The sequence below is a fragment of the Pelodiscus sinensis genome, chromosome 4 (assembly GCF_052426305.1).
Source record: "Pelodiscus sinensis isolate ZL-2025 chromosome 4, ASM5242630v1, whole genome shotgun sequence".
NCBI lineage: Eukaryota > Metazoa > Chordata > Testudines > Trionychidae > Pelodiscus > Pelodiscus sinensis.
In genome coordinates, this window is record NC_143055.1 from 110,888,829 (window position 1) to 110,915,695 (window position 26,867).

The 26,867-nt window shown below is 41.5% G+C and overlaps 1 protein-coding gene across 2 annotated transcripts in view; it reads left to right on the forward strand.

Annotated features, from left to right (window-relative positions):
* Positions 1-1,785: 1,785 nt before the first annotated feature.
* The window catches only part of TACR3 (tachykinin receptor 3), a 68,247-nt gene continuing 43,165 nt past the window's right edge, over positions 1,786-26,867 (forward strand). For both annotated transcript variants that reach the window (XM_006133164.4, XM_075929681.1), the window contains exon 1: positions 1,786-2,405. In XM_006133164.4, coding sequence (XP_006133226.1) covers positions 1,945-2,405 — 461 coding nt within the window. In that variant the 5' untranslated portion in view covers positions 1,786-1,944. The remainder of the gene's footprint in view (positions 2,406-26,867) is intronic.

Consider the following 26,867-nt stretch of genomic DNA (forward strand, 5'->3'; position numbering starts at 1 on the left):
GTGGCAAAGCCACATTGAGCCCATTATGAAGAACTATTAGCATGGGTAAGGGTGACAGAATCTGGCTATAAATTAGAGGATTTCAAGTGGCCTTGAAAAGGAAAGAATGAAGGGGGCTAGTGTAGACATACCCATAAAGACTTCGAACTAGGGGGCTAGTGTAGACATATCCAGGCTCAATTCTCTATGGGTAACAGTCACACACTGGCAACCTCACATTTGCAATGAGGACTCAGGATGATTCACCCCATTGTGGACTGTCCTCCAATGTCATCCCACGATTTGCACTGTATCCCAGAAGGTTGAACAAATTTTCTTCCCATGCACTGGAATAGAATCAGAACAGTGCAATTAACTGCAATACTCTGAGTAAATACATCAGCCAAGAGACAGCACAAAGAAAATAAATCCTGAATGCAAGTATTAATTCCCAATTGTTGAAGTATGAAGTAGAATGGCACTGAAATGCACCCTCTGCCTTCAGAGTGCAATGCTTCAGATAGTTCGTGTTTGATGGGTTTAACAATGACTTCCAATCAACATCTATACGAATCATAATCTCTATGCCAGTTGCAGCTAAAGAATGAAGAAATGTGTAGTTTCAGGCATTATAGCAGGTTATAAATGCATCTGCTTTATGTCATCTAGTTAGGAACTGGCATTGATCAATGAAGATTGCAATGAATGATTGCTCAAAATAATAAAATGTTACAAGAAGGTCATGTAAACTAAAAATGTTCACCTCTGCCCAGTGAATTTGGAGCAGGTAGGGTTTGTACAACATAAAAAATCATTATAAACCTGGATGACTGGATCTTTTTTCTGTACAAAGAAAATGAAATCCTGTTGATTTACCCAGGTTTAGGAAAATCTTACTTTACTGTCAATGCTACACAAAGGCTATAGCATGTTATCGACTGAAATCAACAGTTGCTGAATAAACTGGTGGTTTTATAAGATTCAAAGATTATACTCTGAGGAAAGATTAATGAATTTACAATTTTATAAGTGTGTCCGGACAGAATTGGCTATTACATGTTAAGAAGTGCGAGTGGAAAGCAACCAGATTATCATTCATTTATCCCATGAAAAAAAATGTCATTGCTTTAGATCTATGGCAACTGCAGGAATAAGCAGCATGCGGTCAAATGAAAACTTGATAGAGGAGGGGAAAAAAAGGAGTATAAGCAGAGGGTCCTAATAAATGGCTTTAAAGAATGTGTTAATACAAATCAGGGATGTATCTGATATTCAGCAATACTGCCAGGCAGACTGGCTGCTGCCCTTAGCAGCATGCCCAGCATGTGTCAGAAAAAGTTCTGATAGAATGCAGAATGCAAGTGACAAAGAGCGTGTTTTTATTAGCATCTGAGATTCAGAATGTTCCACTGATTCCAATAACACAGAGCTCAGGAAGCTGGAGAAAGGAGTATTATGAGCAGCGGGCATGAGCACGAAAGGGTGAATAGGGAGGTGAAGGGGGGGATGAGGGGGAGAGAGAAAGGATTCATTCTCCTTGTGCCTTCCTTCGCAGCTACTGAAAGTGGCTACTGCTCACAGTGAATGAAAGCTGGGGAGAGGAGGAGGGAGAACAGAGAGAAAAAGGTGTCATCGCCCTGCTCCCTTGATGACGCCGGGGAACACACGACCCTATAAAAGACATCCCAGCTCCTGATCCCCTTCTCCTTTAGCAAAGCGGAGAAAGAGCTGGCTTCAGAGAGGGAAGGGGACAGCGTGTACTACTGACAAGCAGCAGCTCTCCAGGTCCAGCTGGGGTGACATCCTTTAAGGTTTAAGCAGCACTACCCCATGTGGCATTGCTTGAGCCTGCTCCAATCCCTCTCTCTCTTCCTCTAGGCTGCTTTGCTGATCAACTTTCTTTTTTGGGAGGGCAAGAAGTGGGGGAGACTTTAACATTGCCGGGACGAGGGCAGGACACTCAAGATGACTGCTCTACCTGCATCCAGCTGGCATGCGAATGAGAGCAGCGACTGGAACATGAGCTTTGCTGGATCAGGAGGCAACTGGGGGCAGGCTGGTAACATCTCCTCCCCAATAGCATCCTCAGCGGCTAACTTCTCCAACCAATTTGTGCAGCCCTCCTGGCGCATTGCCCTGTGGTCTCTGGCATATGGTGGGGTGGTGGCCGTGGCTGTCTTTGGCAACCTGATTGTCATCTGGATCATCTTGGCTCACAAGCGTATGAGGACAGTGACTAACTATTTCCTTGTGAACCTGGCCTTCTCAGATGCCTCTATGGCTGCTTTCAACACCCTCATCAACTTCATCTATGCCCTGCACAACGAATGGTACTTTGGGGAGGCTTACTGCCGCTTCCACAACTTCTTTCCCATCACTGCAGTCTTCGCCAGCATCTACTCCATGACAGCAATTGCTGTGGACAGGTGAGTGAAGGGAGAGGAGCGGGGAGATGATGGGGTGGAGGCAGAATCTCTCTATTGGAAAATCCCTGAGTGAGAAAGCCTAATAGTTGAGGGAATTGAGTGATGAACACTGCACCCAATGTGTGCTTTGTGGATATCCCACTGCAGCCCTTCTGTCTGACAGATCAGCACTGACTTTCCACTACTTGTTTTCAGGATCCCTCCCTCATGCTCATTTTAATTCTTCTTCCCTGTCTGTCTCATTTACCTCTCTCAGTGTATCTCTCTCTCTCTTCATCATCTTTTCCCTCTTCTCCTTTAGTCTTGCTTTCTCACATGCTTTTCCTGTGTGATGACTTCAGTAGCTGTCTTTGCTCCCAGCCTGTCAATATCAATTGTGCGGTACCAACTCCTGTTGTGAGTGCTGCTCTTCACCCTGGAAGATGCTCCATCCATACAATCCATGTCTTTGTGCTAAACCCTGCTGCTGCTGCTGGAGAGTCATTAGAGGAAGACTTTCAAATTTCCCTCTTTGTATTTCAGTAGCTGACAGCTACTGAGAAGGATTCAGTCTCGTGAAGAGGGGGAAAGCAACCTCAAACTCCGCTGGCAGTAACTCTCCAAACAAAGCTTCTTTCTTCTTTGCCCCTCCTGATCATAGATAGCGAAGCTATTTACATTGTAATTTGTGTGTGCCAATAGGTGTGGCTACAGGACAAATTATATTTTTAATCAAGTATATGGTTTCTTTCTCAATAATCAGAGCAAGGAAGTGTATGAAAGAAAACAGAACAGGGGCAAAGCTTCAGCCTGATGTTCTTGCTGCTAACAGGATAGGATTGATACATCGGTTCCTATGACAACAAGAGAGAGATGGGACCATCGAATCTTTCACATCAAAGTTTCACTTCACTGATCTTGCAAGCATCTGAGAGCAGTCTATGTCTCTCACTTTGGAAGCATGCCATTTTTCCTGATCACTTCCACACATGCCATATTGAAAGGGCACTTTCTCCAGGAGCCCAAGCAATTTAGTTTACATTCAGAAAAACTGGCAGCTTATGGTTGCAGATCTGCAGCAAAAGATAGATAATGTAATTATTTCTAAGATTCTTTACTGCTTTTTTTATCATTGCTGTGTATTTGTAACTTTTAATGCCAGAGAATTCATAAGCTGTTCACTCATTTAATTTGCTAGAAAATATGAAACTGGGATCAGTCATATGAAGCTCTTAAAACTTATAAATGAAGGCAAAGACAGCAGCAACCTTCTTTCTACAGAGCAGATCATAATACTTCTTTGGGAGTTCTACTTCATTGTAAGTCTGAAGGCTGACTTCTCAGCCGCATGAACTCATGCCAAGTACAGCTGACAGAGCAGAGGGAAGAGTAGTTCTAAGTCACCTTTCTCCTCCCTCTGCTCCTGGGCCAAATAGGGCCCTTCTACCAGTCCCATATTGTAAGAGCACGCAGTGCTCTGGCTCTGCTCCTGCTATCAACTCACTTTACCCTCACCTCTAACACACACTCCTCAGCTGAAGGCAAGAGAGAGCAGATGAAATAAATCCATCTATGCCATCTTTATGAGAGCTGTAGATTCCCCAGCTGCCCAATATGGGCTAATTTAATATCTCAAGGCTACAAAAGGTCTTTAGTGATCACTGAGGCTCTGGCCTTAAGATTTCGTTTATAGCTAGCCTGATGCCTTGTGCACATTTTTTTAGGAAAAAAATTGAGATATTGCATTGCACTGAATATTGTTAATTATTCCAGGAGACTGGAATCAAAGATGAAGCTGTCCTGTGTTACAAAGTCCCTAAGGAAGAGAGATTGGTATATTTCTGGAATGAGTGAAAAACCACTCTCTGCTCCACCTGTTGGACCTAACACTTACCTGAAACATTTGGCTTGGGTTTAACAGGTTGAAAGGCACCTACGTGTTGGAAATTCATTCGGTGCCATTTCTCCCCTCTGACTTATTTCTGAGAACAAATGACTAGGCTCAGGGATTTGAACAAGGACTGTCACCAGAAAATGTCTCTCTCCCACCCCAGACAGCTGCACTGAGAAAAAACACACACACAAACTGCTGGAGGGTGAGGACGAGTTTGCAATCAATTGTGCAATGAGTCTTTTTCCTGCAAGGGAATAAACAAATATACAGCTCCCTTCAGGGCTCATCAAAAGTCTTTTAAGACAAATATCCCCCCCTTCTGAGGCACAAGCAGGAGAACAGCAGCCACTGCTGCCTTTTTACACACAAGCATCTGGGCAAGGCATCCAAATGCACATGGTCTATCCTTTTTAAGCCTTCCTCAGCAGCTTCTACACCACATTCCTGTAGATTCATAATGAAACAGTGTAGTTGGGAACCCCAAAGAGGATCCAAAGCCCAACTCCTCAAGGACCTCAAGGGACCTAAGTCAGTCAGAGGACACTGAACTCAAAGATGTCACTTCCTAGAGAAAAGAACAGCATTGGATTCCTGCTTGCTTTCATTAAAGCTCTTGTGATGATATTGCTTCTAGTATCCTGGTCCCATTTTAACTCCAATCTAAACACCTCCAACATTATCAAGTGACTATATTACACTCTTTACTTCCTGTCTTAAACTGGTGTGTAAGTGCTATTAAAGAGGTGGCACATTCCACCTCGGATACATATGCATTTAGGGCATGGGTAAAGTGACCTGTTTCTCATACTTACCTCACAGAGGTGCTGTAAGTCATAGTTTGTTACTGCCTGTTATATGCTTAATTCTCCCCACATGAAAGGCATTATAAAAATGCAAAGGTTACTTTACTGCTATTTGATTTATAAATCACTCCTGTGTAGTCTGCTAGGGCACTTAAGAAACTGCACTGAATTAAGATACAATATAATTAACATGTCAAGTAAATAATGTTAAGAAATAATATTTAAGAACCATATGCCCACAGCATCAAATTTAAAACACGGGGGTGAAATGCTACCAAAGGCCTCGCATTAAACAAACAGCTTCTCTTGCAGAGACATATATGTCCCATATGACTAGAAGCTTTTAAAACTCAAGGTTCCAAGACTCAAGCAAATGCATATCTATAATTAACTTTTATTGATTGTGTTTATTAGTATTCACCAAGTGCTGGTTATTCTTCACTGTCCCACGTGTCGTTAACTATCAGAAAGGGCATTGATCACAATCTCAAGTGGTGTGGATTTCCTTCAGTACTTCTAGGACTCTCTGCTGCATGACAAGTCAAGTTCTTGGAGGGATATGCTTCATTAATTTTATGTGCTGTGTGAAGTGCCTGGAATCCACACAGGCCATCCCAGACAAAGGTGATCTCCTCTATGAAGCTGATAGATCATTGCAGCAAGGAATGCTGGGTTCAGAAGTGGAGAATGTAGATAAATTCCCCCTACCAATTTTCATTTCTATTTCCCCACTTTCAGGTTCTTTAGGAAAAATTCTGAGGTTCCAAGGGTAAAACACTAAGGGGATGCTTTGGTACCAGGCCCAATGAATGATCATAATAATTCTACTCATTGGCTATGTCTACACTGCAGAGCTATTTTGGGATACCTCCAATATCCTGAAATAGCTATTCTGTGTCTTTTGAGCATGTCCACTATTTCAAAATATAACAGGCTCACTGTTCCAATATACCTATAAACCTCATTCCACGAGGAATAAGGGACATTTTGGAATAACAATTTATTTTGACATAAGCGCTGTGTAGATGTCAAATTTTGAAATAAGCTATTCTGAAATAACATCGAAATAAGATACGCAATTTGCATAGCTCTAATTGTGTATCTTATTTTGACCTATGGTACAGTGTAGACACATACTTTGTGTCCAATTCATTGCCTTTCTCCACCAGCTAGATTGACCTTAATATAAAGGAGATGGTGATGTGGACATGCTGGAAAAAGGATGAGATTGTTGGGTAGTTTACAGCTTATATTCCCTATATCCATTTCCAATCTAGAAAAATCAGGCTTACCATATGAACTACTCTGTGCTTAGGCCTGGAAATTAACTGTGGCAATACTAGGGTGAAAATGGGTAGGTTTGGGACCATAGCACCTCAGGCATTGTCAGCATGGAGTTGAAGACACCCAGAACAAAATGTTTTGAGTGTTTCATGTACACAATGAAAAGTAGCATTTCCATTTCCATTTATTTCTTTTCATGGGTATTTATACTATTAACACACCCTAAAAATATCTCTACAAGTAATGCAGTGCCAATGTTTCCATAACAATTCTCTCATTCTTTCTAAGGTTCATAGTTCATTCATAAACATTTTATTATGGAAAGAGTCACCAGACAACGTTACACATACTTAGAGTCCTTTTTCACAGGAAGCAAAGACGTTTTTTCTGCTTGAAGAAATGCTACATTGTTATTAGCTTTTATATGTAGTAGTCCTTGGAGGAAGCTGTAGCAGATAGAGAGCTCATTCCGTGGGTTTCGAGTAGCTTTCCAGGAACAAAGCAGTTCAGCATAGGCTGAGAGAGAGAGCATTGGGGGAGTGAGAGAGAGAAAGTTACATTTAGGATTCTGCATTACTCATTTCTTGAAAGTCAATCTATAATGCCCAAGATTTTGTTACTATACTCAGCAGTGGAGCGACACTGTTATTGGAAAGAAGGGAAGGGTGTCTTTCTCTCTTTTTCTCTCTTCTATGCCAAGAACCAGTTCTCTTTTATGAATTTTAAACAGTGAAACTGATTTAATAAATAAAAAGGGCAAAATTCTGCCCCCCCTTTTTTCTTGGGCTAGTACTTTACTCGGTAAAAGTTGCAATGTTTGTCAGTACAGCCAGCTGCAGAGTAAAAAAAATAAATAATTGTGCAATGTAAAGGTAGCAGAATCTTGCAAAAAAAAATTACAAGAGTTTTCTATTTTCAGGCTCTTCATTTGCCATAGAACTGTCATTTTGTCATTTATAATTGATTCATAGTAAAAGAAAACCAAAAACACACATACTCCCCCCCCCAAAAAAACTTTGAACCTGATAAAATGTAGTACTCCAATCAGTCATGGATAAGTGTTTTATAATTAACTTCCACTTAGATGACTATCAATGTGAAATCCATATTTTAATTAAAAGTTGATCTTATCTCAACAACCCAATCTTATTTCAATAATAGGTTTCCCCCAACTTACTCATATTTCTGATCAAGCAAAACAAGACCTTCAGAGAAATAAATGCACACAATGTAATGTAGGTATCTTGGCATTCATTCCGAATGTCCTAGTTTGGAAATTTCAAATACTGTATCTACTTTGTATTTCACTCACACCATTGTTCATGCGCAGCGCTTTCTCCAGGTAGCATCTCCTGCTGACAATTATTCCATTGCCGCATTAGTCTCTGACCCCAGAGTTCAGCCCTTGGGCCAAAGCATGATTTAATCCACCCCTTTTGGGGTTTCCAAATCCAACAGAACAACAGTCTATAGATCATCTCCACGTAAGTGTTCAATGTCACTATACCAGGGGCTTGCAGAGGAAGCCAGCCTAGCCACTACACTGGATTCTAACTCAGGCAACCTATAACCAGCAATTCACATCCTCAATCCTCATCCTTGTTTCCCTAAGCTCCTTTCTGGCAAGCCTCCCTACCTCCTTTTGCCTCAAGAGCTTACTCTGTTTCCCATACTTCACCCTCCCTAGCTTCTTACCAGTCTGCTTATACCAGGATGGGCATTCAGGGATTACACTCACGCTAAACTTCCTTCTTGTCACTAAACCACCCTCATCTCAGGACTAGAAATCTCCATTCACTGCAAACTTCCCTCTTTTTCAGCTTCCTCTTTTTATATGATGTCCTAAACCTTTCTCCAGCAGGGCTTCATTCTCAATTAACTCTAGCCCTCCTTCTCTCAGGTTAGGCAGAAAAACTTTATTGGTTTCTCAGACCTTTTTTAATTCTATCCGGGCTAGCGTGGGGGACATGTCCACTCATACTAGAACTATACTGTTTTATGTGAAAGCAGGCAGTTGTAACTGGAACTAGCTAGCCACAGAGTGTAACTACTAAAGTTTAAAGGCAGTGAGCCTCCCTCTCTGAATTATGCTGCTTTGCTACCCCTCCCTTCAACAACCCCCATAAACTATTTCTTTAGACTTTAGAATGTCTTAGGGCTTAATCCGAAGAAACAGTGGGAAACTTTTTGCTGATTTCAAAAGGTTTAGCTCAGGCCATTCACAAAAAGTTACAGGGCATGTTGTAGAGTAGTAAGAGGTGCTTCTGGCACAAGGGTTCAGTCTAGGATAGGAAGGGGTATTTTGTCTGAGCTACAAATGACCTGGCAGGGGTGACTCATGTCCAACTGACAAGAACCAAACTGCAGATAGATGCCAGGAACCTCTTCGCAAAACAAAACCTATAGGAATCCCACTGCCCTAATTACCACTATTTGCTTAAACAAAGAGGAAACAATTAATCCAATACATTTTCTACAATATAAAATTACTGTTTTAAACAGAAAGAAAGTGACTAATGTGTTTTACCACTGAACTACTCTGTTCATTTTAACAAAAGAAACTCTTAAAAGTGCAGGTCTGTGCCCATGTCTTGTGTTCTTTGTATTGTACTCAGTATTTTCTTTTTCCTTTATTGTTCCGTATTTCACTGCCTTTGCTTATGAACTAATTACACAGTGTTCAAGCTCTTTGTTCCATGTGCATAGTTTATGCTTGATGTTGCTCTTGGAAACTGGAGCTTATTTTTTTCCAGTAAATCCATACTCCCCTTTCATAATCAGGCCCATCCTGCAGCCTTCATTTAGGCATAACTGCTTTTACCTTCATTTTGGAGGCAAGGTGAGTGAGGTAATATTTTTTATCAGACCCATTTCTGTTGGTGAGAGAGACAAATTTTCATGCTACACAGGCACCCCAACAGGTCTTCTTTCTGAAAAACCTTAATCCTAAACAGTGCACTCAAAGGAACTGGTGGCTCTGGGGTAAAACACAGATTAGATAGATAGATAGATAGATAGATAGATCTCCTTGAAATATGAATCCCAAAAGACCACTATATTCCATGGTTTTGTTTGCTGGGAATATCCATGGCAGAATACATGATTGGTTTGATAAGGAATTTTAATTCAATGTTTCTTTCTATGTGCAATAATTTGGGGTATGTCTACACTACAATGTTAGTTCGAACTAACGGACGTTAGTTCGAACTAACATTCATAGCCGCTACACTAGCGCTCCGCTAGTTCGAATTTGAATCGAACTAGCGGAGTGCTTAGTTCGAACTAGGTAAACCTCATTTTACGAGGATTAAGCCTAGTTCGAACTAGCTAGTTCGAATTAAGGGGTGTGTAGCCCCTTAATTCGAACTAGTGGGAGGCTAGCCCTCCCCAGGTTTCCCTGGTGGCCACTCTGGCCAACACCAGGGAAACTCTATGCCCCCCTCCCGGCCCCGGACCTCTTAAAGGGGCACGGGCTGGCTACGGTGCCCGTGCCAGGTGCAAGCCTGCCAGCACCCAGCCAGCACCCAGCCAGCAGACCCTGCACCTGGCACGGCACAGAGCCACCCACCCAATGTCCCCCAGCCCACCCCCTCTTCCCGGGACCAGGCTGGCAGCTCCCGGGAGCTTGCCCTGGACCGCAAGAGGCGGGCAACTTCCTGGGCTAGTGCGGACATCGTGGACCTCGTCCACGATCTCCGCACTAGGCACAGGAAAGTGGCCGTCTAGGGCAGGAGAGCTGCCAGCCTGGCCACGCAGGAGCAGGTGTGCATGAAAATCAAGGGGGTCCACTGAGACCCCCGACCCTGAGCCCTGAGCTTACAATGGCCGTCCTGGGTCAGACCAAAGGTCCATCTAGCCCAGTAGCCTGTCTGCCGACAGCGGCCAACCCTAGGGACCCTGGAGGGGATGGACCGAAGACAGTGACCAAGCCATTTGTCTCGTGCCATCCCTCTCCAGCCTTCCACAAACCTTGGGCGGGGACACCACTCCTACCCCCTGGCTAAGACTACTCCATGGACCCAACCTGCATGACTTGATCTCACTTCCCTTTAAACTCTGTTCTAGTTGTAGCCTTCACAGCCTCCTGCAGCAAGGAGTTCCGCAGGTTAACTATTTGCTTTCTGAAGAACAACTTTCTCTTACGAGTTTGAAGCCTGATACCCATTCCTTTCCTTTGGTGTCCTCTAGTCCTTCTTTATGGGAACTCATGAAGAACTTTTCTGAATGCACCCTCTCCACCCAACCCCTGCTTTTAGAGACCTCTATCCTGTCCCCCCTCCGTCTCCTCTTTTCTAAGCTGAACAGTCCCAGTCTCTGTAGCCTCTCTTCATCTGGGACCTGTTCCCAACCCCTGATCATGTTAGTTGCCCTCCTCTCTCCCAGCCTTTCTCTTCCCCTCTCCCACCTCCTTTTCCCAGTCTCCCCCAGTTTTGTTCAATAAAGACAGAGTCAATGTTGGAAGAAACGTTATCTTTATTTTGTACATCAATAAGAAGGGGGGCTAGGGAAGGGTAAGTGGAAGGAGGTGAGGGAGGAATGGGGTACGAGCCCCCGATGGGGAGGACTGGGCTGGCTCTGCGGGCTTCTGGGGGTGGAAGCTCTCCTGCCGCCTCCCGATTGCCCCCTCTCCCCAGATGGCAGCCTGCGGCAAGTGCAGCCAGGCTGATGGCCGAGTGCTGTGATGTGCCCAGTGTGGGTACTCTGGGCACTCCAAGCCAGGACTGGTTTTCAAGCGGGGCACCCCTGAGAACTGTCTGTCCAGGGTGGGGGTCAGGACCCTTTAAGCGCAGCCCTCGGCTAGCCTGAGACAGCATCTCCACGCTCTAAGTCCTCCTCTGATGCCCTGCCAGCACTGCTTCCGGCCATCTTTAATCCCTGTTCAGAGTCCACTCAATGTGGACTTGCTAGTTCGAATTAGCAAAACGCTAATTCGAACTAGTTTTTAGTTCTAGACGCGTTAGTTCGAATTAGCTTAGTTAGTTCGAACTAGCGCTGTAGTATAGACATACCCTTGGATCCTTGCTAAAAAATACTAATATCTTAATTTTCATATCCTGGCCTGCTGGGCTAATACAACACATCCTGAAATAAGTTATTGACTCTAAGAGCATCATAGCTAGATATCAATGGACTAATCCTAGAGTAATAAATGATAAAATCTTCTCAGGGTTAAGACTTGAAGGGGTACCAGCCTTCCTACCACAATAAATTAATCTACTGAAATTGGAATTCTTCATCTCAGGAATGTTTTGCATTTGGTGAGGTTTGCTCTCCTCAGATAGCAATAATGCATAAAGGGCAGGGGGTGGGGGGAGCGGGGTGTCTCTCAAGGGCTCTCAATTCCTTATCTTCATTTTCCTTACTGTTAACATTGGATTCATTCCACAAGCCCAACATGTAACATACATAAGAATATTCAGAGCACTCAGTTCATGATTTACCTTTTTTTATCTTAAATCTCATCATAGGATATTAAACACATATATTTTCATGTTTTACTAGCTATATTTATTTTTTACATTCATCTGCTTTAAAAAGTTCAGATCCAAAATGGAATCTACTCAAAATAGTTACATAATCTGAAACATACCAAACCTCCAAAACAAAGTCTGCAGTGAAGGGTTTCCCCCTCTACCCTCCAAGGAAGTCAATTTGCTAACTAATCTGGGATGCAAATTCTATTTGAGATTGTTGGAAATCTCAATTTAGATGGGGCTACTGTAAGGTGGGTACATAACTAGCTGGATAAACATTCTCAGATAGTAGTTATTAATGGTTCACAATCCTGCTGGAAGAGCATAACAAGTGGGGTTCCACAGGGGTCTGTCTTGGGAATGGTTCTGTTCAATATCTTCCTCAGCTATTTAGATATTGGCATAGAGAGTACACTTATTAAGTTTGCAGATGATACCAAGCTGGGAGGGGTTGCGACTGCTCTGGAGAATAGGGTCATAATTCAAAATGATCTGGACAAACTAGAGAAATGGTCTGAGGTAAACAGAATGAAGTTTAATAAAGACAAATGCAAAGTACACCACTTAGGAAGGAACAATCAGTTTCACACATATAGAATTGGAAGCAACTGTCTAGGAAAGAGTACTGCAGAAAGAGATCAAGAGGTCTTAGTGGACCACAAACTAAATAGGAGCTAACACTGTGATGCTGTTTAAATAAAAAGCAAACATGATTCTGGGATGCAATAGGAGTGCTGTGAGCAAGACACGAGAAGTCATTCTCCCGCTCTACTCTGCGCTGATTAGGCCTCAGTTGGAATATTGTGTCCAGTACTGGGTACCACATTTCAAGAAAAATGTGGAGAAATTGGAGAAGGTCCAGAGAAGAACAAGAATGATTAAAGGTCTAAAGAACATGGCCTATGAAGGAAGACTGAAAGAACTGGGATTGTTTAGTTTGGAAAGGAGAAGACTGAGAGGGGACATGATAGCAGTCTTCAGGTATCTAAAAGGGTGTCACAAGGAGGAGAGAGAAAAATTGTTCTCCTTGGCCTCTGATGATAGGACAAGAAGCAATGGGCTTAAACTGCAGCAAGCGAGGTTTAGGTTGGACATTACGAAAAACTTTTTAAGTGTCAGGGTGGTTAAACACTGGAATAAGTTGCCCACGGAGGTTGTGGAATCTCCATCTCTGGAGATATTTAAGAGCAGGTTCGATAGACATCTATCAGGGATGGTCTAGATCAATGTTTCCCAACCAGGGTTCCGCAGAACCCTGGGGTTCTGCAGACCATTATCAGGGGTTCCGTGAGAAATCATGGAATAAATACATTTTTTTTCTTACAATGTAAGTTCACACACACACACACACACACACACACACACACACACACACACACACACACACATATATAACAGCTCTTTACAAATACATTTTCTTGACAATAATTTAGCAGTAATTGAATTGCGCTCCCCGCTGTCAACTTTTTCTGGCCAAGCAAATGTTTTCATAGGTAGGGGTTCCTTGGGATATGAAAAATTATTTTAGGAGTTCCTCCATGGGAAAAAGGTTGGGAATCACTGGTCTAGATGGTACTGGGTCCTGCTGCGAAGGCAGGGGATTGGACTCGATAACCTCTCAAGGTCCCTTCCATTTTTAGTGTTCTATGATTCCATGAAATACATTTCCCATTCATCCCATTACACATGCATATTAATTACCCCTTCTGTCATGTCTGCCTCTTTGACTTATTTCTGCGAGTAAGTAAAAAGCTGTGGCCTTTGACATCTACTCTCAGCAAATATCTGAGTACCCAGATATTGCTCTGAATATCATTTATTACCGCAATAAAAATATTCACATAATAAAAATTTACTTGCATAGTGTCATTCCATCCAAATATTGCTAGACACTTTGCAAATGTTAATAGTTTACAGATCGGGCTTCCCAGCATGATCAGTTAGCATTCTTCACAGAGGGGGACAGTAAAGCATAGAGGAATTGAGGATTTCTTTTTCAGACATGTCCTCTAGTTCGACTGTTTTTGTCCTGGATTAGTGCCAAGTGTGAGACACATAGGGCTTGATTTGCAGCACTTCTGACTATCTACATCAGTGATTGGGTTCATGGCATAATACTGTCTTACATTATGTCCACATTAGCACTTTTGTTGGCAAAACTTTTGTAGTTCAGGGGTTTAAAAAATACACCCTTGGCTAACGTTAACTGACACCAGCAGAAGCAGCAATAGGGTCAGCACTACACTGGGAAGAGATGCTTTCCTGCCAACACAGCTACTGCCACTCATTGAGGGTGGTTCTCCATTCCACATTGAGCAGCTACTGGGGAGATCTAACAGTGGCATAACTGTGCTGCAGTAAGATCTGTATATACACATAGCCTATTAATTTGAGCACACAAATATAGCAGACATTTCTGAAACTAAGACACACATGAACTGGATCCCATTTCTCTAGTTTGAATAAAAAGACTCTTTCTTTTCTTTCCCAAGACTTCTACACTCTGCTCCTCATATTTTTCCTTCTTCACATTCGTCCTTCATCCTCTGAATACACTGCACCAAATCATTAACTAGTCTACACTGGAAAAACTGTATGGAAGCCAGTGGAACTGGAGCAATTTTCAACAGCTGAATATCTAGCTGTGTTAGCTATTATCTCTCAGAGTCATTTTCCTGTTAATAGTTCTACTTTTAGCTCCTGGTTTCAATAACTTCAGTTCTACCTTTAGATCTTATCATTTACAATTTAACACTCATAATTTCTGAAGCTCTATCAAATTAAAAACTCCATTAGCCTTCACCAACAAAATTCAGCCAATTTGTTGTTAGATAATTAAGTTGTTTTTTGTCCTCTAAGTCTTCATTTGCTTTTGAAAGAAGATATAATTTACAGCTAGAATGGTTTACTATTATTAATGTATTAGCTGTTGCATTAATAGAAAATATCATTTATTTTATATAAGCCTAGACTGAAGTGGAAACATATTCTCATATATACCATAATATTTTGCAGGCCACTTAAGAAAGCTGATTTTTTTCCCAAAACCACAAAAATATGGCTAATTTTTGTACATTCTAACCTTGAACCTGCAGGAATGAGGTTCTGATGAACATCTATAGCTATCACATTTTTCATAGTTTTACATAATTTATATAAGATTTAAGTGGACTTAATACTGAAGGTTCTGGTCTAATTTCCAATGATGATAGAAATTCCATCAACTTTAATGGGGCCTGAGTTGCCTAGAATTATTAATACTATTCAAAATTATTAATATGTATATTGAATATTTATATTTACATAACTTTATTCAATCCAAAGGCCAAATAGTATCTATTTGGTACTAAATATGCCTAAAAAGCCTAAATAAAAATCAATTGCCTATACTCTAACAGATTTATAAACATTTGATAAAGATTCTTACCAACAGGGTAAACTCAGGCATTTTTAGACCCATCTTGGTCAATTTCAGTGTGGTCAGGGGTATTAACATTCAACCCTTTAAGAGGTTTTTTGTACCCTTTAACAAACGAGTGATGTCATTGCCAATTACTGATTTTAACTAAAAATCAATGAGACAGTTCACACTTATTTCCAATCTTAATGTTAATCTAGATAAGATTTAAAACCTGCTTTCGTCATAAGGTCTTTCCTCCCCTCCTTCTTGCTGCCCAACAGCTTTTCCATACTGTGTTGAGGGGTTCACTGGGGCTGGGAAGAAATATGATGGCTCATTTTAAGATACTCTGTTTTATTTTAAATCATCTGCAATTATTCCTGTCAGTCAGAGGCCTTCTTTTTAGAAACTTCTTATCTCCTTAGTAATTTTTTGAAACGGACATCCTCCCTTCTTCATTTCTTCTGGCTTTATTACTTACTATTTTCAAGGCCTTGCTTCAATTTGCTAATCATGGCCTTTCTTCACAACATTTACATTTACTTAACCAAAGTTAAGATAACCCTAATTACTTAATTTCATAATTATTCTACACTCAGGGGCATAAATTACACAATTTTGGTATTCTGCTTCCAACAAAACTATTCACAATTTTGTGAGATTTGCATTTATGTGATGCGTCGGGAAATAAAAAATCAGATTATAAATGTTTTGCTGAAATAAACTAGTTATATAAGAAATTTGCCAAAGTAGCAAATTTTTATTGCATCCAGGTTCATACCTTGACTACCTCCAAAGGTTACGAGGTGATACTTTTATGCCCATCTCTACCATATATACCTAATAAAATGCAAATAATATATAAACCATAATGAGATCAGGAGGGTCAGGAGACAAAAGAGCTCTCCTCAGTCCTACCAGAGCTCGGAAGGCTAATTCTAAAGAACTTTTTCAATAGCACCCTGCTGGGTGGTGTTCCTATTTCAAAAAAAATCTCTTTAATCCAAGGAACACTCATATTTAAGGCTAAGTAAATACATTTCTGAGGCATATTGCAGTCAGAATAACCTGGAATGAAAGCAAAAGCCACAAGGAAAACTGCAGCTTTTTTGTGAGGAAAATTGACACTTTTTCATGACTAGCTTCAATTTTCCCTCAGCTTAGGGAACGATGGGTAAGAGAAAGATCATTTTTAGTATTTCAGAGGAAATCTACTTTATCTGCCACAGTCCCTGAAAGGTCAGACTTTCAATCCAATTTCAATTTTACCTACTATTGCATTATAAAGATTTTTTTGAACGTCCCTGCAATGATTGTTCGAGAAGCAACGACAGTGTTCTTTGCTTCCACCATAGCATATACAAAGTATCAATCAGTGGATTTGTTTGAAGAGGTGATTGGCCAGATTTATTCCAACACTCCTTTATGGGACAGGAGGACTGTGGACATTTCTAGAATCTTTACAGATACAACCCAGAAACCAAAGCCACAGGCAGGTTAGGTAATCTGCAGCAGCCTGTTTATTAAGTGATGTGTCAATATAAAACAGGCTTACGAACAGCTGTTTTGGAAACTCTCTTATTCTCCATGCCATGTTAAATTAACTAGAGCCCCCTCAGCACGCACACACACACACACACACATGCACACACACACACACACACACACACACAGGAAGAAGAACTGCCCATAGAATGTTTCATGAGGTGCCCACAACCTGAATATTATTGGATTTTTAACTTTGTCTGACTTCAGGATGGGAGATAGCTGCTGACTTTACTTTAGACTGTATTTTTAAATTTGACAAAAAGCCAAGCCTGAGTCAAATCCCATTGAAACTAGTGGAAAAACTCCCATTGACTCCAATGGGTACTGGGTAGTAACCTCACAATATGGGGCCAGCTTTTTAACAGCTATAAATGGTAGAGCTCCATCGATATTACTGGACCTGTGTCCATGTACATCAGCTGAAGATTTCACCTGCTGGTTTTAGGTGAAATATTGAAAAAATACCCCTTCAATGTGTTTTAACACATACATTTCATATGTTATCGACCTACAGTAAAATGCTTTATACCATTCATGAGTTACATTTGGTAGATTAAAAATTTGTATTAGAGAGCTCATTAGTGCATCTTACATGTGGCCCAAGTATAACTCTAAACAAGGGCTGCTATAAATTACTAACACACATCTTCATGGTCAAAAAACCAGGCTGCCTCGTGTCTGTAACTGGTTATTGTACTGTTCAAGCAACTACTTCTGGAGAGAACATGCAAATTAATCAATGAAAGGAGCCAGTGATAAGTTTCTGTGGAAAAGTAAATTATGGTCAAAAATTCATCACTCACAAAACTCCAGAGAAGAATTCAGGCCCAGAGTCTTTGGCTGGGTGTGGACAATTCAGAATCCATATTAGGACAGTCCCACTTGCCCAAAGCTGCAACTGTAACATCTGTTGCTGCAGATGGCATCTAGGGTGCTGGGGACTCAATGGAAATGTTCACATAATTTGAAACAGCATTATCCTTTCTTTAAGACGTGGCCGTCTATAGCAGGATAGCTGTCAGCCTGGCCACCAAAGGCCACATGAGAACCCAGGAGGAGGTTTGCATGAAAATCAAGCTGGTCTGGTGAGATCCCCAACCCTGAGCTTCCCCACCCCCTTCTTCCCCTTGCTTCCCTCTTCCAGCTCCCTCCTCCCAGGTTTTCCCCTCCCCTCTCCCATCCTGTCTTCTCTCCTCTTCCGCCTCCTTTCCCCAGTCACACCAGAGTTTCATTCCCCAACCCCCCATTTTGTTAAATAAAGAGAGTTTGTGTTCAGGAAAATACATGTATTTTATTTGACATCAGGAAGGGGGGTTAGGGAGGGGTAAGTGGAAGGACATGGGGGAGGAATGAAGCACAAGCTCTTAGTGCTCCTCAGGGTGGAAGCTCTCCCGCAGAGCCTCCTGGATACTGACAGCCCCTGATGGACCTCCCAGATGGCAGCCTGCAGCAAGTGCAGCCAGGCTCGCAGCAACACATCCACGAGAAGCACCAGAGTGCCCAGGGGCAGCTCCAGCTCCAGAGAGGTGTGGTATCCTGAATGAGAGCAATCAGAGCTCGCAGAGACAAAATGCTTTGCTGTCCCTTATCGAGGTAGGCAAGCAAACAGGGAAAGCTGAGAACTGGATGTCCAGGGGGGTCCCTTTAAGCACAGGCCTCAGATAGCTTCAGGCAGCCGCCACACAAAGTAACTCCTGACCTGACGCCCTGCCGGACCTGGTTCCGGCTGGCCTTAAACGCGATTCAGCGTCCACTCAGTGTGGATGCGCTATTTCGAAATGCATTTTGTATGTAGACGCATTATTGTGAAATAACTTATTTCGAATTAACTATTTCAAAATAAGAAATTTTGAAATAACGCTGTAGTGTAGACATACCCAGGGGGAGCTTGAGAAATTGGTGATGGCTGCGGAAAAGATGGTGAGGAACAGGTGAGGCAGAGTTCTTCTTTCTGCACAGGGATAGGTGGCTCTCAAAGTGGCAGAACCATCATGAGATTGCACAGAGATGATACTACTGTGCATCAGGACAGTACCTTCTATATAGCAAGCAGGGGATGTGTGAGCAGCAGCAAGAGAAAAAAGCAACATGTGGCTAGTAGGTCAGCAACTATACAAACCTATTGCCCAAGACCCCATTGTAGGGTGAAAGTGGAGATTACAAAAGCTCCAGTGCTCTACAGCCTACCTGCAAGGTGGAGAAGGTAGAATTGTTTCCTGCCCACCCTGGCATTAGTGCTCTGTGCCACTTATTTAGAGCTGGTATGTGGAAATAGGATTTGGCCCTATTATAGCATTCTTTCTGGAGGATAAGGATATATCCCTGGAACCTATCCCCGCCCCACTGTCAAAATAACATTGCTTATTGTCACTTTAGACAATTAAAAATGTATGTCTGAAACAGCAGAAAACAAACTACATTGGGAGCCTAGGTTCTTTTATTGATGCCCCTTCAGGTTTTGGAAATAGCAAATGTCACTGTTCAAAAAATTGTAAAAACAAGCTGTTTATTTTAAACGACACATCATATGCTGTTTCTCCCATCTGCCAGTGCAAGTTTATGTGTAGAAAGAATAGCTATAAAAAAATCTTCTGCCAAAATAAATATGCATAGTGGTAGGAATCAACTTTTAGTTACCTTTCATCCTAAATTTATTCATAGAAGAGTACATAGAAGCAATACTGTGACTTCTATTATATCTTGTGTTCAAATATGTTATATGTAGAGAAGTTGTGGGGCTGGGACATTGTCATCAGAATTGTTTTTGTTGATAAACTGTGCATTTATCTCTCCTGGGATTTTGCAAAAAGACATTTTTTAAGTGTCCTCTAAATGTGACATTTCTATCTCTATGCTATCTCCAAACATGCTTTTTTCAAAATACAGTTTCTGGGTAACTAATTTAAGACAATTTTACAAAAAGATATAATTGCCTCAGTCTCTACATTGATTAAACTAAACAACAGTATGGCTTTGTACTAACAGATGGAGTTAATCCTAATAATACTGTGCTACCCAGGGTCACTGCATGACAAAGACAGACAATGGTATAAAACAGTGTGAGGTTTTATAGGTTTTATTTCCAGATTTGCCAACTAGATCAAAGGTTCAGATGAAAATCATCTTCTCCCTGTCCATGTAGCAATTTATTGTGAGTCTCATGATATTTGGTGTTTTTTCTTATAGCCCCGATCTTGTGACCATATGAATAATTCAGGTTTCACTTAAACATAAATGTCTAGCCTAATAATTGCAAAGAAAAACAAAAACGTGAGTCTAAATATCAAAAGGCAAAATCCCACATAAACACCAACTACCAGCAATGTGCCCATACATGGACACAAGAGTCTGAATGACGTAGCCCCACACTTCCAATGTCCATCACTAAGTACAGTAATCTGGTCAAGTGTCTACAAAGCGACATGGTGGTGCTGATCCCTGACACCAAATGCATTTTTTTAAATAAAAATCTCATGATATGCGGAGGGGGGGGGGTGGTAACAGTGTTGTGTATCTGCAAACAAGTGAAATAAGCTTCTGTACACAGGTCATCTAATCTAAGACATAGGAGGCAGATTGTGCATTTTACTTTATGTGAACTTTGTGAACTTACAATGTGCCTGCAAAGAGATTCATTCATACTTTAATAGTTTGGGCACAAATGACATTCTATATATTTTTTTAAATTGAACAAAACTATTTTCTCTCTTCTGTTTAACATATTGTCCACTATCTACTTTATCGCAGGTAGTGGACAAAGAGAGGTTGCCCCCCCAATCTTTCCAGACTGGTAGACAATGTTTACAATAGTTCTCCCTGTAAATTTTACTATCTGAAGCAGGAAACTTCTGACAAGTTCAAATCAAATGCTGAACTAAGAAGTTCAATCATCTCCAAGTTCATTTTCTCACTGATTTCACTTACGGTAATAGTAACGAGGGATATCAATGAGTAATCGACCAGACAATTAACCAATAAGCCTATGCTTATCAGTTAATCTTGTCAACTACTCGCATTTTCCCCACCTTGCAAGGGGGGGAGCAGAAGCCAGTGCTGTGGGTAGGCTTGCCAGATGGTTTAACCAAAAAAACCGAACACCCTTCTCCCCCCCAAAAAAACCACCGGGGGAAAAAATTCTGTTGAGAAAAAAAAGGGTGAGAACAAAGTTGTTAAGAAAAAAAAGGGATCCGACAGCAGTTATTAAGCAAAAGAAAATTAAATAATTAAAAATTAGCATGTCCCCTTTAAGAAGAGGCTTTTTTGCCAGTAGCCATTTTTGTTTTTCTCTTCCAGCCACAAGACAAGCCCCTGCGGAACCAGGTGAACGGGGGAGTGGAGGGGCATCCAGGGGCTTCTAGCGGGGGTCCAGGAGTGGCCAAGCCCAGTTGCTGAATGTGTTGTAGGGTTGCCAGGTATTTTCACCTCCTGGCAGGGAAAAAAAACAGAAAATACCAGACATTTTAGGTGTCCGGTATTTTCTGAATTTTTTTACCGGACAGGAGGCAAAAATACCGGACTGTCCAGGTCAATACCGGACACCTGGCAACCCTAGCTGTGGGGAGCTGGCTTAAAAGCCAGTTCCTCCTAGCACTGCAGTGCTGCCTCTATAAGAAGCAGCGGGGAAGGCGGGCAAGGGAGGCTGCCACAAAGCAGCCCCTGTCCAGAGGACATCTGAGCTCCCTGCAGACAGCAGCTGCTTTACATCTCCCAGGGCAACCTCTGGCTAGCGTTGCCAGGTATCCGATTTTGAACCGGATGGTCCAGTATTTGAGCTTTCTGTTAGGGAAACAAATTGAGAAAATATAAATGAGAAAATATAGATGTCCGGTATTTTCTAAATAAGGTGTAATGTAGATTGTGATGTAATGTCAAGTGTATCCGTTTTTTTTGTTGAAACCATCTGGCAACCCTACCTCTGGCTGCAGCGAGCTTGAGCCCACCTCAGGCAGAGGTGCTTTGTGGTCACAGCCCCTGTCCATGGGGAACCCAGGATCACCACAGACAAAGGCTGCTCCATGGGAGGCAGAGCAGCCTCTGTCCACAGGGAGCTCAGGGGCTGCTGACACCCCATGCTACGGCCTCTGAATTAGGCAGCCTGTCTGTGTGTGGGAGGCTGGTTTTCAAAATAGCTCCCTTCATGGACGGTCATCCCGTGCTGCTGCCTCTCATACGGAGGCAGCAGTGCGGGGTGTCAGAGAGCTCTTCAGGAATGGGACCAGAGCGCACTGGCTGCTGGCCCCACCCCTGGGGACTATAGAATAGTCAAGTAATTGATAAGAATTCATGTAGTTACTTGATTATTCTATTACTCGATATCTAATATCCCCAATGGTAACAATTACAAGGCTTATTTTGGTTTTACCACATATTTCAGTCTACACCGATCCATTTCTGTCTTCTTGGAACAAGCATGCAGAATGTCGTGGCTTTTCTTCCTAAAACTTTTTTTCCAGTTCAGTTAGCTTCATGTGCTTCTCAAGGATCTTCCAGCTAGAAACTGCCAGCTAGAAACTTCCTCTGGAACATACACGTGTGTTTGTGATATTTTGGGTGAAAGAAAAGAATAAGCTTTCAAATCTGAACATTTCCAGGCCTCCTCCTGAAGGAGTAAAGTAACCTCGCCCCTCACGTTGTGTTTCTCTCCCTGCTCTATGGTAAATGTTTTGTATTAAATCCACTTCTGCTTTGGGACACAGTTTGAACCGATTGGTGTCTAAAGTTTGGTTCCATGGTTTTTTACCAAAAGGGAAGTACCTATATTTCAAACATGCTAACCACCTGTAGTGACCATGTGCTCAATGGACTCTATGGGTGCCCTGACGGGGTACCTGGTCTTCCACAGTTACCACCAAGATGTGGTGCAGGAATGAGCTTAAACACAAGAACTTCCTGGTTAGGGAGTTCTCTAATCGCTGCTCAAAGCATGGATCTTTATGTTTATGTCCTTATACTAGATGGATTCAGAAGTGAGAAATCACTCTTTCTACAGAAAGGTTAAAGGAAGCCTGTACAGCAATGCTATGCAATGTCCTGTGTTTTCGGCCCTTTCCCAGGGACCTGAGAGGAGCAGAGTACTCCCTTCCCCAAGGTCTCAGCCAGACTAGGCTCAGCAAACCTAGTTCTTCTTTCCCTCACTGCCTTCCTGGGCCCTTCTTATCCGTCTTAAACTGATGGACTAATTGGCTCTTTAGCACACCCAGTCTCCTCACCTAATTAGATAATTAACTTCAATTACCCCAGTCAGCCTTCTCCAGAAGAACTAATTGGTGTCAGAGTACAATCTCACTTACTGTCACTAGCTAGTAACATTAAATTGGATGTTTATGGCCAGTACCATGGGAAACTGGAATAAAGGACAGAAAGTTCTTCAATAAGTAATATGTAATTAACTCGGCTACCCCTCTGAAGTTATGTCTGTAACTAGAAGAACTTAAAAAACAACTAACAGTCTAATAGAGCCTTGAAGACTAACAAAACATGTAGATAGTATCATGAGCTTTTGTGGGCAAAACCCACTTCTTTAGATGATGGGAGTATTAAAAGTCGAAATCCAAGAATTTTATAAGTATTTTATAGGATTTTTTTAATGTAATATGATGCTAGCCAACTCCTCTACAGGGATTACCAGCAGTGCAAAGACTACACCTAGCAGAAAACAAGAATGTATTAATAGCAAAAAGCAAGTTCCACAGCAGATGTATTCAGGGCTCCAAAAGCTGTCAAGAAAATATAAAATAAAACTGGTGACATCAGCAGTCCCCTTTGCATTTTCAGTCCCACTCCCACGGCACATGCCTGTGCCTTTGCTAGGGAAAGTCACAAAAGAATTAAAGACAGTGGAAGTCATGGGGATTATTGCCCACATAGAAGAACCCGCTGACTGGTGTGCAGGGATTGGTTGCCCAATGGCAAAATCCAGAGCATGTGCAGAGAGAGACACATGCTCCCCACAGTTATCAGAAGCCAAAGCCTTCTCAAAGTTCGATGTTATGGTAGACACCTAGCAAATCCCTCTTGCTAAACAACCTATACCATTAACTACATTTGTTACGACATTTGTTCTCCAGCAAAATCAAGTTCATCTTCAATGTTTTTCAACACAACAAAGAGAGGCTCTGGGTCCTCAAGTATTTTGTCAGGAAGTGAGCCCCCTCCATATAGAACACCATGTACAAACTCAGCAGAAGTGAGACCACGCTCTGAAAGACTGATCAAACCTCCTCCAAAACTTGATCTTCAGAATACTCCTTGGGACTATTTAAATATGCACGATTGCTAATAGTCGTTGAGGAGACAATAGTGTAAATAGGCTTAAAGAATGAGTGGTTTATTTAGAACTGTTGTGCTCTACATGATGTTATGATATATTTTAATATTTTATTATAAATAAAGGGAGATGAGGGGTGTTTATAGAGTTCCTGGTTCTCCAGAATTACCAGAGAGGATCAGGCTGTGTTGCAGCAAGGAGCTTAATAAGCATAGGAAATCCAGATTAACGCTTCCTCTTGTTGCTGTTTAACACACAAATCTTTGTGTTCCTCCTATTATAAGCCAGACTGCTTGTACTGCTTGTATTGCCTGACATATTCACTCTATTTTAGAACATCAGGTTCAACGACATACTTTTGATAATTTTGTACTTACATGCATTAGCAATTTAATAGGTAGCAGGTTTAAAACAAACAAAAGGAAGTTTCTCTTCACACAGTGCACAATCGGCCTGTGGAACTCCTTGCCAGATGAGGTTGTAAAGACCAGGACTTTCAAAGGGTTCAAAAAAAAACTAGATACATTCATAGAGGTTAGGTCCATCAATGACTATTAGCCCAGATGTGTGTGAATGGGATCCCTAGCCTCTGTCAGAGGCTGGGAATGTGTGGCAGGAGAGGAATTGCTTGATGATTCTCTGTTCTGTTCACTCCCTCTGGGGCATCTGGCATGGGCCACTGTCATCAGACAGGATACTGGGCTAGATTGACCTTTGGTCTGACCCAGTATGGCCCTTCTTATGTTCTTAATAATTTGAATTGCCATGGAATTTCCACTGGCATGGAGGGAGACTCCTTTTTTTGTTTATATTTTATGGTCTCACTTTATATTGAGAGTGCATCTGTAAGTAATTTTAAAAGTTCATGGTAATTCAGAGATATTTGTTCAATTGTTGTAGACTGTTGAATTTAACCAGGTACTAAACAAGCTTTTTACCACATGAAACACTTTTAAATTCACATAATTTTTCAGTTAGATGATTCAGTGATGTTTTAAGAATGCATTAACCCTTTATAAATTATCACTTAACATAAAGTGTGACCATTTTTATACTAGCTCATTCATATGAAAATTTTGAAGTATATTTAAGGCCATTTTAAAGTGTCTCAAATTGGGTCAGCAAAATCATCAGATACTTTTGATAATTTTGGCTATAAAAACCAAGCAGTGACATTAGTTTGACAACCAAGGGTCTGGTCTTGAAAACCCTTACCTGGGTAAGTAGTCCCATAAAACCAATTATGCTAATTGCCAAAGTATGGCTTACTCTCATGAACAAGGGTTTTGAAGGGTGAGGGATGCATGTGTCTCTTTCAGGTGGACAAAATATAAAGGTCAGTTTGGTCATTTAGAAAATGTCATAGAACCTCCAGGTTTGTGTTTTCTAGTTTGTGTTGCTATTCCCAGGCAGCACATGAAGGACTCTTTACTGCAGAGTTTTTAATTAGATCCACCCAGAAGTAGGATTCTTCCCCCTCTTTCCTTGAGTTTCTTAATTACCAGTCAGATCCAAATGTAAATACCATAGACACTATTGGGTAGCCAATCACAGCTTTGGGGAAACAGAGCCTGTGTACACTGAAATACTATAGTGGTGTCTGCTGCAGATGAAACCCTTGTATGCAAACTATCATTTTCTTCTAATTCTTTCCTCTATCAGCATCTCGGTTAACCTATTCAGCTCAAGTTGGAACAGATAACTTCTCTCCTCCCTCTCCTCTCCCTTCCCCCCGCATATTTAATAAGCTAGACAAATCATTTCGAATTTTTAATGGTTTCTAACTGTGTCGATAGAAACTGAACTAGGTGCTGGGTGCTACTGCATCCCTTAGTTTAAAGTGGTTTCCATCAGACACAGGGTTTATAGTTCAATGGCACTCAACTCTATCACTATTCAAATTGTTCCAGTGCTCCTGACTGTGCCTGCAGATGGGCATGTGTATAATTCAGTTTGGAAATTGGCATTGTTTCTACAATATCAATTTTATTGCAATTGTCCAAAAATTATGTTAAATGCAAGAAAATTGCTCTCTATTTATTGATGCACAGTTCACAGTCCTATATCCAGCTCAGCTGTGTTCCACACGCACCCACGCACCCTCTGGAGTAGCTATTATTCTTAACTGGACTGAATTCTGCTTCTTCTGTGGTGTGGAATGGCATTTAGCTTGTTTAGAAGTACACATATCCTGGATCCTTGACATTTTGCAATATAAGAAATAAAGGATTTGCTCATTTGTTGCATAATTTTCAAAATATGTGCAAGGAGACTTATGACTAGCCATTTAAAAGCAGATTGATTTTTCTTTTTCACACAAGATAAATCAAAATAAGGCTTAGTTATTGAGAGCCTATTATCTGAACATAACATCTTCAGAGCTGGGACTGAATTATTGGTGCTATAGCTCCAAACATACTACTCAGGCCCTTGAACACATGACTGAAAGGAAAATTTACACTGACTCATCTATAGAAAGATTTCATATTATTTGTGAGCGGTAACCAGCCAACAGAGTGCAACATTAGCACAAAGCTAGGGTGTCTCCAATTTTGCTCCAGTTGAAGTCGTTGACTCAAATCTCTCATCAATACTATTTGGGTCTCATAAATGTAATTAATTATTCCTCAGGAATCAGACAGATTGTCCTGATTTAGGAAACTAACAAGCAAGTATTATTCAGTAAGTCCTGGACCCTGACCAGAGAAACTGAGCAGATCTGAAGGAAACAATATTTGGCTGTCTTTTGACCACAGCAGATAAGATCAGTCCTGAAGGAAAAGGAATCCAGAGTCTCTGAAAACCATGACATT